Source organism: Patella vulgata, chromosome 7 (genome assembly GCF_932274485.2).
Source record: "Patella vulgata chromosome 7, xgPatVulg1.2, whole genome shotgun sequence".
Classification (NCBI taxonomy): domain Eukaryota; kingdom Metazoa; phylum Mollusca; class Gastropoda; family Patellidae; genus Patella; species Patella vulgata.
In genome coordinates this window covers 15,452,231-15,465,252 of record NC_065885.2, presented here as the reverse complement: position 1 = coordinate 15,465,252, position 13,022 = coordinate 15,452,231, and the positions used below count along the sequence as shown (strand labels likewise).

Below are 13,022 nucleotides of genomic sequence, written 5' to 3'. Positions count from 1 at the left end.
AGTATTAGTGGCTGGATAACCGATGATTGGAATATTTAGTTTCATGAAACACCATTCACAATACTGGATAATGTAGGACCACCCTTTCAACATAGCTACTTTATTCTAGTTTGTGATTAACCAGATTCAAGTGTTCTGTCAGTCTTATGTGTTTGCAATGGGATTAAAACACAGATCCTATTATAGTTCAAAATTTCGTTTTACTTGTCTTTACTACACTAGAATCTAGAAGAGTTGTACCGGCGTTTTGGTTGAAGTGAGGGATAAGCCAATGAAACCGTTTGTTACGCCGACTTCTTGGCGTGACATGCACGGAACTGTGGGTAGACCACTAGAAACGTCAACCACGCTGATTGGTTAATCAATGTCTGGCGTCATAGGGTCAAAAGCCGCCCGTACGACCCCTGACACGACCTTCGAGTACAACTTGTCAGATCTTCATGTATTGTAGGCCATCGAAAATATAAAAACGAAACGAAATATAGATCTGTATTTTAATCAGATTGATGTGTTTGGATAAACTGGATAACGCTAAGATCTTTCCGATTGATCTTCTCAGCTAATTATTCATATGTATTCGAACCACACAGTGGGTAATATTGCCGTATTGTGGTTAAATATCCGGTAAACGATGTAGACTGTCAAATGTTCAATCAAGTTCAGATCGTGCCTGATCATTTGGCATCAACGTAATAAATAATTTCTTTATGACACAAGCATAAAATTTAGTAACAGCATACAGGGTCCATGTGAAAAAATCTTTCATAAATACCAGGATCTTGTTAACAACTAAAACAACACGACTTAGTGGACATCTAAAATAATAAATATCAGAAGGTTACTATTACAGGGATTAAAAGAGGGGGGGGGGATTTCCTATTATTTATAAAGATCAATGTATTAAAACTATTAATGGGAAACCAATTAACCTGAGTTATAGATAAACAATAATTCAAAGAGAAGTGTGAATCTATAGATAAAACTTAGTTGAAATAAAAGAACAGATAATAATATTCATTTTTATTTTACAATAGTTGATGGTAACTGGGGTCCTTGGTTTCCATGGCATCCATGTTCAGCATCATGTGGTGGCGGAACAAGATTACGTCAGCGGAAATGTAACTACCCACCACCCGCATATAATGGTAAAAACTGTGAAGGACTGGCAGAAGAAAATAATGAATGTAACAGAAAAGTCTGTCCAGGTAAAGTTGCTTTCCTAACTATATTATTTTGAATATATACTAGATCTCGGATATTTGACCGTTGACCAATCCACCCCAACAACTTCTTGTCTGCGATATCACCTCTATGGAAGCGGACGTAACATACAACTAACTCACACTCACACCCCAACTTTGTATTTTAACCGTAATCAACAGGGCTGTGCTCCTTACACAGGCAGCAAAAAAACGGGGGTTTGTAGAAGTTTCAAAGCACTGTAGAATCACGGTTGAAGCATTCAACTAGAAGTAATGACTTAATACATGTTTGATTGAGACAAAAGAAACTATAACATACTTTATTTAATATGTTAGTATACTGATACGCAATGAAAACCGTTTCTCTGGAAGTACTGGCGAGACACGATGCAGCTGAAATGGGAAATTTGACAGAAAATCAGCAACAGGTCATGGAGGCCATAACAACTTTATAGTGGAACCAGTAGGACGTTAAACCCCATTTTATTTCATTTATAGTGAAGAAACGTAGGCACCAAGGGTAATAATCAAAAGTCAGTAACGGCGTTGAGTCAGAATTGGTCCAACCCAATGCCGACACGAACATTGATGAACCTATGTGAGCGACTCTCACTTGCAGCAGTACGGAAAGCTGACAGCGTGCTATCCTGCAGATATTGCCGGATAATGTGCCAGTCTTGTCAAGTAGTTGTCGCGCGTTTCCATCCAGGCCTTCGCTGGTCTCTATTGGGCCCTGTCGTCTGAAAACGATCGACATGCTCCGGGAGGACATTGTGATGATATCCAAAACATCCCTTGAATTTAGATCCACATGTGTCAACCGTGAAAAGAGTTCGTAAAAGCAAGATTTTATACCCAACGTTTGCATAATAAAATCGGGAAATTCAACATCCCCTTTCTGTCGAATTCGATTGATCTGTGGTGCGTTTAGGCGATGTGAAAACATCATCCACACGTATTGATGTTACATTATCAATTGCAAGAGATTTGCAATCATCTATTTATAACAGTGCCCAGTGTTCATTCCGCCTTACTATATTCGCTGAACTAATACCACTTTTAATATATATCTGCCTTTTCATTTTACAGTTAATGGTAAATGGGGTGACTGGTCTGAATTCTCACCGTGTAGTGAGACATGTGGTCAGGGTATGATGAGAAAGACGAGAAGATGTGATAACCCAGCACCTGCTGGAGGTGGTCGACAATGCTCTGGTCAGAGTGTAGTCAATAAAAAATGTGAAATAGCTAAATGTCCACGTAAGTGTAGTTTGCAATCTAATTAAAATACAGATTTATATTTCGCTTCGATTTTTATACTTTAGATGGCCTACATTACATGCAGTAAAGACAAGTAAAACGAAATTTTGAACTATAAAAACGAAACGAAATAGGATCTGTGTTTTAATCAGACTGGTGTAGTTTGCAACAATTTATAGACTGAGCAAATTTACATAAGCCAAATGAGCATTTTAGTCAGTATAGAACTACTCTCTGTATGGGTATACAGGTAGTAGAATTTATAAACAATGACGCTATTGATAATATCAACCGTTAAGATGTGTAGGTTTTAAATATTGTACCATTTTGATCTCTTATCTCAAAAATACCTTAGTATAGTAACAAGAATTTTGCATTTGTAGAGAATGGAGGTTGGTCGTTGTGGTCAACCTGGGGACCGTGTAAAGTTACATGTGGCAGTGGATATCGGTCGAGGACAAGAACATGTGACAGTCCTCCAGCCTTATATGGTGGTGCTGAATGCGAAGGCGAATCTGAAGAACTTAAAGAGTGCAGAGTTGAGCGGGCTTGTCCAGGTTAGTGAATCACAAACTGTTCTTGTAGATACAGAATCAGGGTTTTGTAGAATGTTTAATATAACACAGGACGAAAAGGTTTACACAGTTTTGTTTGGCAATAGCTAATGTGAATCAATCCGATGCAGATGCTTTCTGACGCGGAATCGGTGGTCGTTATCTTTCGAAGGTCGCAGATGCGACGCCAACGCGAGCTAAATCAACTGTTGTGACAACAGCCAATATAGCACTCTATTCAGACAGCGCTAACAAATGTTATGAAAATTAGTGTCTGACGCAATGTTTGTAGTTATGCAAAGGTTTCGTCGTTAAACTGGACTGGGTATGTTAATTAGTCATATTAGTATAAAATTATCTCAGTTTTGAGACGTTTAGTAATCAGTAAACGAAACGATGCTTCACGGTAAAGTTAAAAACCAGCACTCCAGATTTATCTCTTTTCAAAGCTAAGGGTTTTGTAATTAGTCAAATACCAAATAAATAGGGGGGTTGGATGGCCGAATGGTTAGCACGTGCGTGCTGTATCATACGACCTGTCATTGAGTCAACTGGCGTGGTTTCGAATCCCCGGTTGTACGTGACAAGGAGTAGGGTCGCCTGTCCAACCTCGTGGGTTTTCTCCGGGTCCTCCGGTTTCTTCCCACTGCTAAAGAACCCTATACGCGCAAGCGAATTATTGAAATAAAACTGAATCATATGTTAGTCCTGAAATGACCTAGTTTGTGTCGAGTGGACGTTAAACCCCATTTCTCTCTCTCACCAAATAAATATAGACACCCAACATCTGTTACACCATTGTAATGGTTTTCATGGGGAACACACATATTAATTCCTCACATTACTGGCAAAGAATGCCAAAAAGGTTTAAATACCAACGCCAAATTGGGGTAGCCCGGTAGTAAACCCGTTAGCCCCGTTGTACTTTTCATATGCGAAGTTACACGAAAGATGCCCGAGGAACACTAAGCTACACAGTCAAAGATATAACTAAACAAATTCTCACATTTAAGACCTATCTTTGGATCCGTGCTAGAACCCGCTGTAAGATGGTGCTACGCCTTGAAACCAGATTATCAATATGTTTTTTTTTAATCTGATACAGTTGATGGCGAATGGTCACCGTGGACAAACTATGGATATTGTCGAGCAGCAAAATGTGAGAAGGGTTACCAACTACGTTCTAGAAGCTGTGATAACCCCAGACCACAACACGGTGGAATACCGTGTGATGGAACCGCCTTCGACAGAATCGAATGCTTTAATGGGCAACACTGTCCAGGTAAGAACTATCAACTATGTAACCCTCTAAAATGAGAAGTGGCTTTAATCGCTCAAGGATTTTTATGCCCCACTTACAAAGTGCAAAAATCCAGGTAAGAACTATCAACTATGTAACCCTCTAAAATGAGAAGTGGCTTTAATCGCTCATGGATTTTTATGCCCCACTTACAAAGTGCAAAAATCCAGGTAAGAACTATCAACTATGTAACCCTCTAAAATGAGAAGTGGCTTTAATCGCTCATGGATTTTTATGCCCCACTTACAAAGTGCAAAAATCCAGGTAAGAACTATCAACTATGTAACCCTCTAAAATGAGAAGTGGCTTTAATCGCTCATGGATTTTTATGCCCCACTTACAAAGTGCAAAAATCCGAGGAACATTCTCGGTCAACACCGGGAATGGGGGCCTTCATCTCCGAAACCAACATCTCTGTTTACATTACTTTATACACTTTGAATAGTAAAAAACAAAAGAAAGGCTTGAACGGTCCGTGGTATGGCCTGACAATTTAGGCGTCTCTAAACTTTTCAGTCCTGGTGCCAGAACCTTTTAATGACACGGTAACGGGCCGCACGGATGGGTCCCGGGTTGGGGAACATTGAGCTAAAACGAACCTTCATCTATAGTGTGTTGTTTAGAGTCGTTGATTTTGAATATTCGAATGCGAAGTGGAATACCTATGTTGCAATAAACCTTGATTCCTTATTTTATAATATTACAGTGAATGGAAGTTGGTGTAAATGGAATGATTGGTCCGTTTGTTCAGGACCATGTGATTCTGACGATGCCCTCCAGGCTAGAGAGAGAGAATGTGAATGTCCAAAACCACAGCACGGTGGATTGGACTGCGAAGGTAAGCTTTGACCATCATTACTCACCAGACCTGACAAACACCCGTTAATGTATCCAGAAATGATAGATCTATTCACCGTGGAAACCCAAAATGAAAACATGCATTGCGGTAACTCATGGACGCCGGTCTGGCTTTCGGATTTTTCTTTTCAAATATTTTAACTTTCATCTCACATAAGATATGAGATATCCTTTGAAAATCCTATGTCTAATAATCGCATTAGTAATACGGTGTATATGGGACAGAACCATGCAGGCTTTTTGTATTTATTCTGCCACTTTATAATGCTCGCCATACCTGCTTCTGAAATACGGTACCTGTGACGCTTTAGCATGAACTATAGTTCGACCACAAGTAACAACTGTTTTTTGTTTTTTTTACTTTTAATAGGAAAACATTTAGAAGTGAGAAAATGTCTAGAATGCGAAACAAAAACAGAAAGCCCTGGTAAATATTACATCCATTACATTCAAAGCTGATAAATCGAGCAATTTGCATAAGAATCTGTAAAAGAACAGGGGGTGGGGTCAGTAATATGAAATGTTGGGATTCAGCTTGGGTCAATTGCTTCAGAAGGATTAAATTCACTCCATCAATGACCACTGTGTTTATGGGAATATAACCCGTGGCCTATACTGGATTTCTAAAGAGGACCGGGAGGGGCGCAAAATTTGGAAATAAATTAAATCACTATTAATGGGGATTGTGGGAGCGCCGAGTTTTGGAGTTAAATGCCACCAAAAAGCATTAATTAGGGGGTTAAGTCACTTATTGGGTTTTTCGAGATACAAAATTTAGCGAATTAATTTTGTAATTTGTCCTTCTCTATTCATCTACGAATAAGTAATGTTTAAGAGACGTTCATTGTATTCTTGTAGTTCTGACAGCTGTTATACAGCTACAGGCTAGTAAACCTTGTAGCGAGAGGCTGGAAGGTGATGATGGAGAAGGAATCTCGGGTTTTGGTGATTCAGAATGCGAAGAATCAGAAGAGGTAAGATTGTGCCAGTGGCTTATTTTAATTATCAGTACTTCCTATCTCTTTACGTAGTCGGTGGGTGGAGTCGGGTCGGGTGTTTACGGATACTGGCAAACCCTTGGTCATGTGAAAAGCAGCTTAGGTCCAGGGCAGAAACTTGTGTTTAGGACGAGTTTAATACTATGGTTAAAACTATCAACGAATCTGTTTGATTTCCGCCAAACCGAATAGTAATTATTTCCAGATCCGGGGTCTAGTCTGTTTTGTTTTCCTGCAGTTTTTAACTCCGAATCTGATTAATGAAATCCGGACTTGAATAAACTTGGCAATTGGTTACCACATTCAGTTAAAGGCAATCAACCAGTTTTTAAAGCCATCAATTGAATTGCCCATCTTGTCTATTTTCTTTCAGCCTATTTTCAATGCCATATAAACCTAAATTATTTGTTTCAGATTGATGAGGCGACAACTCTTACAAGAACAAATTCGCCGTGAAACGTCACCATTCCCTGTGTTGTCGTCACTATCAGCACCGTTCATGTTTTACATCACTTGTATATAATATTTACGTCACCAAGTATTTCTAGATGTAGAAGTCCTATCAGTGTTTTACAAACGTGTGCTTTCCATATTTTGATAAACCAAGCTGGGATGTGATATTTAAAAATATCTTACCCTCTATTTCGAGATACAATGATGACTGTTTTATAAAAATTATAACTTTGGCGGCAATTAAAATTATTGAAAACATGTTTTCATGGTCGCAAGGTTTGTAAGTCAATAGACAAAGCAGTGCACCCAAAACGTCAATGTATTTTTCAGAAACAATTTCCCAGTTCACACCAACTGGCGAGACATGCATGTGAGTATGGTTCAGATACCGAGTTATGGTAATTTTGCCGACGTTTGGGTGTGTTTACTACCAACAGACCTCGGGCTTGATCCCGCCTGTTGCGTGTGTTCACTACCAACAAACCTCGGGTTTGATCCCGACCGTTGGATGTGTTCACTACCAACAGACCTCAGGCTTGATCTCGACTGTTGCTTTTTTTTTTACATTCATGTAGAAGTTTAAATGTCGTTGAAGATAAATGTGATTCGATTCCGTATAAAGTGCCACAAGTTATAAATGTTGCATTGTTCCATTCCAAGTATCTTGTAACCTTTTCCACAAAATATTAGAACCCCCGTTTAATGTCGTGATGTACCAATTGCAATGCTTATATAAACAGGTCCCGCGAGTTACTATATGCTTCACACCTATTTGACTATTACAAGGCTTACGTATATAGAACCGTACCATTAACATTGTTCATGCAGTAATTTGGGTCGGCGCTCAGGTTGTCCCTATCGTTAGTATCGTTTGAGAACGCCCCCAGAATCCTTTCAAATGAAGTAACCCACAGACCTGGAACTGGTAGTCTCGGACACCCAGGACCTTCTAGTCTCCATTTGTTTGAGTGGTAGTAATTTGGGTTAGCGTTCCGGTAGTCCCTCATCCTCGGTATCCCCAGTGGTCTCATTGCGTTCTACTCCACTTTACCCTGGGTATTTATGTATTCAAATTATCTGCTCTTGGTGGAGCTTAATTGTACCATCCAATCAAAAAAACAGTTTACAAACCTCATTGTTTACGTTCACAATAATATGGCGCCTTGTTCGCTCGAGGAGAAAGTTTGCAAGAAACTCGATACAAAAGATGTGACATGCACACAAAAAGATGTCCTAAAAGATGTTTTTATGTCCGTTTTGATGTATTTAACATTTTTTGATTGGTCGATAAAAATAGCACAATCATCAAGAGCGGATAATATGAAAATGTCTCTACCCCAGGGGTTTGTGGAGTTGACGATCTTTCCCCAATACTTCTATTACGCTTGCGTTCTCACATTTTTAATAAACAAGCCACAATGTAAATTGTAGTAAAATGTTTAATATGTGTACATATATCATCAAATGCATATTATTATTTATATAAAACTTTCTCTCCTGTCTATTTACGTGGTTTTCTTTCTGATGTACTGATGTACCAATCGTGTCAGTTTTTCTCGAATAAAAATCTAAAGAGAAATGAAAAATGCCCCCCCCCCCAAAAAAAAACCCCAACAAAACAAAACATGTTTGACTATTGCGTGATTTTTTCATAGAGTAGACATATTGTAATAATCCGATGACAAATTAGATGTAGCCACTCTGATAATATGGTGAGGGTCGACTATGATATGGTGAGGGCATTGACAAATTAAATTAGGTATTGACCAATATTTAAATTTGGAAGCATTAGCAATTTCCGATGATTTTGAAAAGCGTGGTAGAATGGAACGGATTAATACTCCAACCATTTTGTCGACTAGTTAAAGCCAGGCCAATATATAGAGAGCGCCTGGCCAACTGGCTAAAGCTGGGGCACATTTGAGATTATACCCCCCCCCCCCCCCCAGCATCAATGTTTAGTAGATCAGGATCAAAAAATGGGCGTTGCGTTCAATGGCCAAAATAAACGCAAACATGTGCTGAATCTCCGGGCGTTTTTTGATCAATTTTATGGGCACTAGCGTGTACGGGGAGATTAACTGCACCACGGGGGCCATAATTTTTGAAGTACCAAAAGCTCCTAATTTTCAGTTGACATCATCGACATTGCCCCACTGCTTCTTCATTTTTGTACAAAGCAGCGGGGCATTCCACGATATACTATACTAAAACATGCCCTTCTGGATCTTAAAAGTCATGGATTGTGATCCAAGGAGCACTTGGGTTTTGACAAGCATAACGTGCATAAAGGGATAATAATAAGCCATATTATTCAAACACCCTTGCACAAAAATATTAATACTTCTAATAAATTAACACAATAACATCAAAGAATAATTTTCATTTCTCTCATTATAAGTTTGATACAAAGTGCTTAATTAGGCGTCAACATAATCTTGCATCAAAACCATAAAAAAAATAAAACATAAGCCAAAAAATTGGTAGTCACTATCAGCACTATATATGAATTATATACAAAAGATAAAAAAGAAAACGTGACAACATATTTTAACTTGTGTCCCAATTATTACTAGCTAGGCTATATCCAATTTGTTGGAATGAGAATGTTTGGGAAACAAAATAACAAATATGGTATATAATAACATTATTGACTAGAATATTAAAAAAAAAAAACAACACGTACAAATACACAAAAATTGTTCAGAAATGGCAAGAAATATCTAAAACAAAACACAACACAAGGTATATATGGATATAACTATTTCTCTGTTATTCAATAACGACGACGTTTCGTAACACTTGCAGGTCACGTTTCAACTACTGTTGGTAATTTCAACAAACACAAAATATTGAAAACTGCACATGTAAATGATATATTCGACGGAAATACATGACGTCCCCCGCCGAAATCCCTAAATAAATAGATGACACATATTAATTAATTGCACGTTTATCATTTTCAAAAGTATCGAGCAATCAAACTGATTATCATCAAAGTCAAAGAAATAGCTTAGCTCTGCTTAGCTTTAGCGGTAAATGTTAATCAGTGAACTCAGTCAAGACATTCACCTAATGAACATCAGCATCAAGTTTAAACATTCTACCTCAATCAAAAGCAGAGTTGTTATGTTCCAAAGTCTTGACCAATCAAATCGCTCCTTAGCCTAAGCAGAAAATTCTCATCAAACCTAGTCAAGGTAATAATATAATGAATCTATGCTCGGAGTTTCATAGCTCTCACTTAGTTATAACCAAAGTTATCGTGTCCAAAAGCATCAACCAATCAAATTGCTTATCTCTGCTTACCGTAAGCAGACAATGTTCATCATCGAACTCCATCAAGACATTTGCCTAATTAACGCCTACACCAAGTTTGAACATTCTACCTTAATTAGAAGGAGAGCTATTGTGTTTCAAAGTCTCGGCCAATCAAATTACTTATTGATCTGCTTACACTGGGCAGAAATTGTTCATTATCGAACTTAGTCAAGGTAGTGATGTGCTGAAACTATACACCAAATTTCATTACCCTCACTTAATTAAAACTAGCTCAATTAGAAGGAGGGTTATTGTGCCCATAAGTGACGGACAGACAACTGACGAACCCATTTTAATAGGACAATTATTAATAATTAATATAGCTGACAAGAACAACTGAGAATAATATCATGACTATAAGTATATGTCAAATTTTAGTTGGAGCAAGTTGATCATTAATGAATTAAAGAATTGTTTTTCTTTTATGGCATAATAGTATCCTTTCATCTGATGAAAAATCATCTTTGATGTCTGCTTGGTCTGCTAGCACAGCTAATCCATTGTAACAGTCAGTTCTAAGTCAATCAAATGTCATGTATTTTTGGCCAAGACGCTATAGCGATTTACTAAGGGAGGCTATCGATAACACAAGGGCAAGGTAACACTGATGAACAATAATTCCAAAAATTAACATGTAATAGAACAAAAAATTAAAACAAAAACTAAAAATAAGTGACTTTCAGATCAGAGATGGACAAGTAATAAGATTAAATGGATAAACAATACATAATAATGCATAGTAAATTGCACAATAGTTAGACATATAACCGGTAATCACACATTTGACTTTTTTATAACATACAGAATGGCTTTCTTATTTACAATGAGGACAAACCTCTACTTTTGTCGTTGATAAGAGATTGGATATTGATATACTGATGGTAGGAATGGGTAGTTTAAGGTTTACAAGATATCACAATATCAGTTGAATTATGCTGCTTTTTTCATAAGGATGTTAAATCACACAATTATTACAATACCGTATTTGACGTAATAACCGACTCGCGGTAATAAGCGTAATATAAGCGTAATAAGCACACACCCTCTCATAACAAGTAAACAATATTTCGGTACCTAATCTCCCCAGGAAACTAACCCAATATAAGCCATACGTCTGCCACACAAGCAAAACACTTCTGAATGTTTTGATTCGATTTCATTGTGTAAAAACATCTGGCCGGTTATTACGTCGAATAAGGTACTGTCACTATTGACCGTTTCTGCTGTCAGAGCAATCAATAAACATTCTTGTAAGTTTCTTAAAACTTTTGAACACAATCGAGGTCCAAGGACATAATATGTGATACAACATACTTCTACTATAAGAAGATGTTATCCTATCTTGTTTTGTAACATTTGTTCAGAGAAAATGGGAAGTCTTTGACTAGTCTAGTTTGAACCCAACTTATCTTTAGTCTCATTAGTTTAGGCTTTAGTAAATCCATACTTTATGAAAAAATTGATACTATCTCTGTAAGTAATTTTGATATATACTAAATGTGACTGAAAAATGTGGTATTAATCTTGTTTTATAAAACATTTGGATAAATTAAAACATTCTACAAAACATCTTACTAAATCTAATATGTATTATACAGACAGTCAACGATAACCAAAGTTACCAAACCCACAATCTCTATATTCTAATTCAATCGAATTAATCTCATAACTTTATTTCCTTTACATTGACGAATTTTGGCATAAACAACATAAATTGAAAATAAAAACGGAAGATCTATTTAATCTAGTTAACTCTATTTCTTTAAATGTGTGTTTAAACTGAGCTTCTATAACATTTTCCCCAGAAATCTATCAATATTAGATATAATAACCCCATCAGATACATGTTGTGGTTCATCTGTATAGGCTGAAAACAAAAATAAATATCAATCATTATTCGGTAAAGGAAGAATACTGAATCGTCAGTCATGGGGTTCTAGTTATCCCAACACCCTTTTCAATAGACAATGTTGGACTTTCTACCCAACAAAAATATAAAACACAACAAAATGTAAAAGTTATGGCAAAATGCCACAAAGACACAAAACAAAATAGATGGCACTATGTACCAATATTTAGAAGAAAAGTTATGAAGCAAAGGACTAATTCAATCCACTCAGGATATGGTTATATTCAAATTCTGGCTTACAAAAAAAAAGTTGGCATTCATTAGGTACATTTTTTAAAAGTACACAGACTATAATGAAATCGAAGAGATCTGAAGTTCTTTAATCTTAGTAAAGCCCCAAGATATGTGCTTCAATCAACTCTACCCTGGTATAGTGTCTCCAAGAAGGTGGGTTTTTCTTTTTCAATTCCCTTGTCTATGGATCAAAAGAAACAGAGTGTGCAGTATGGGTATTGAAAATACTAAGATATTCTTAATTTCCTTTCGAGGCCATTTGTTTAAACCCCACCACCCAGACTCTTGGGTTTTCTTTTGCGATTCCATTTTCTATGAAACCAAATGAAACAATTTGTGAAGTATGAGTTGAACACATTAAGAAATTCTTAATTTCCTATAAACATCAATTGGTCAAACAACAGCACCGACCACATCTAATATCTGATTCATTAGAATATGAAAATTCCCTTTTCTATGGAACGTTAAATCAAAAGAAACAATTTGTGCAGTAGGAGTATTGAAGACACTTAAGATATTCTTAATTCCCCATTTCCTTGTAAAGGTCAGGTCCCAAGTTCACAAAGTATTCTCAGACTTAGGTTGAGAATTTACTCAAAATTGTTCATCTTATTTTAACTAAGATATAACCTATTAAAAACACTTATATGGATATACTACTTCTGAATTTATTAACATGCTACGTTTCGATACACATACAGATATCGTTATCAAGCAAATAATGATATATAACAAAAATGTGGTGCAATATATAGTTAACAAATTGGAAACCATGTAACAGATTAATCATTAATTAAGAATAAATAAGCTAAAAATTTACCAACTTGGAAAAATAGAATTCTACGAGAAGCGCTAGAAATTCAAAAACATAAGCCTAAATTAAATAGGGACTCAGGACATTTTCTCCCAAATCTTTGGGTCGATTTATTTAAT

The 13,022-nt window shown here is 36.8% G+C and overlaps 1 protein-coding gene across 1 annotated transcript in view; it reads left to right on the top strand.

Moving 5' to 3' along the window:
* The window catches only part of LOC126828311 (hemicentin-1), a 28,203-nt gene extending 20,074 nt beyond the window's left edge, over positions 1–8,129 (top strand). Inside the window, exons 5-12 of the mRNA XM_050557998.2 lie at positions 1,035–1,205; positions 2,292–2,462; positions 2,846–3,019; positions 4,122–4,298; positions 5,023–5,154; positions 5,545–5,601; positions 6,033–6,148; positions 6,587–8,129. Of these exons, the coding sequence (XP_050413955.1) occupies positions 1,035–1,205; positions 2,292–2,462; positions 2,846–3,019; positions 4,122–4,298; positions 5,023–5,154; positions 5,545–5,601; positions 6,033–6,148; positions 6,587–6,628 (1,040 nt within the window). The 3' untranslated portion in view covers positions 6,629–8,129. The remainder of the gene's footprint in view (positions 1–1,034; positions 1,206–2,291; positions 2,463–2,845; positions 3,020–4,121; positions 4,299–5,022; positions 5,155–5,544; positions 5,602–6,032; positions 6,149–6,586) is intronic.
* Positions 8,130–13,022: the final 4,893 nt, after the last annotated feature.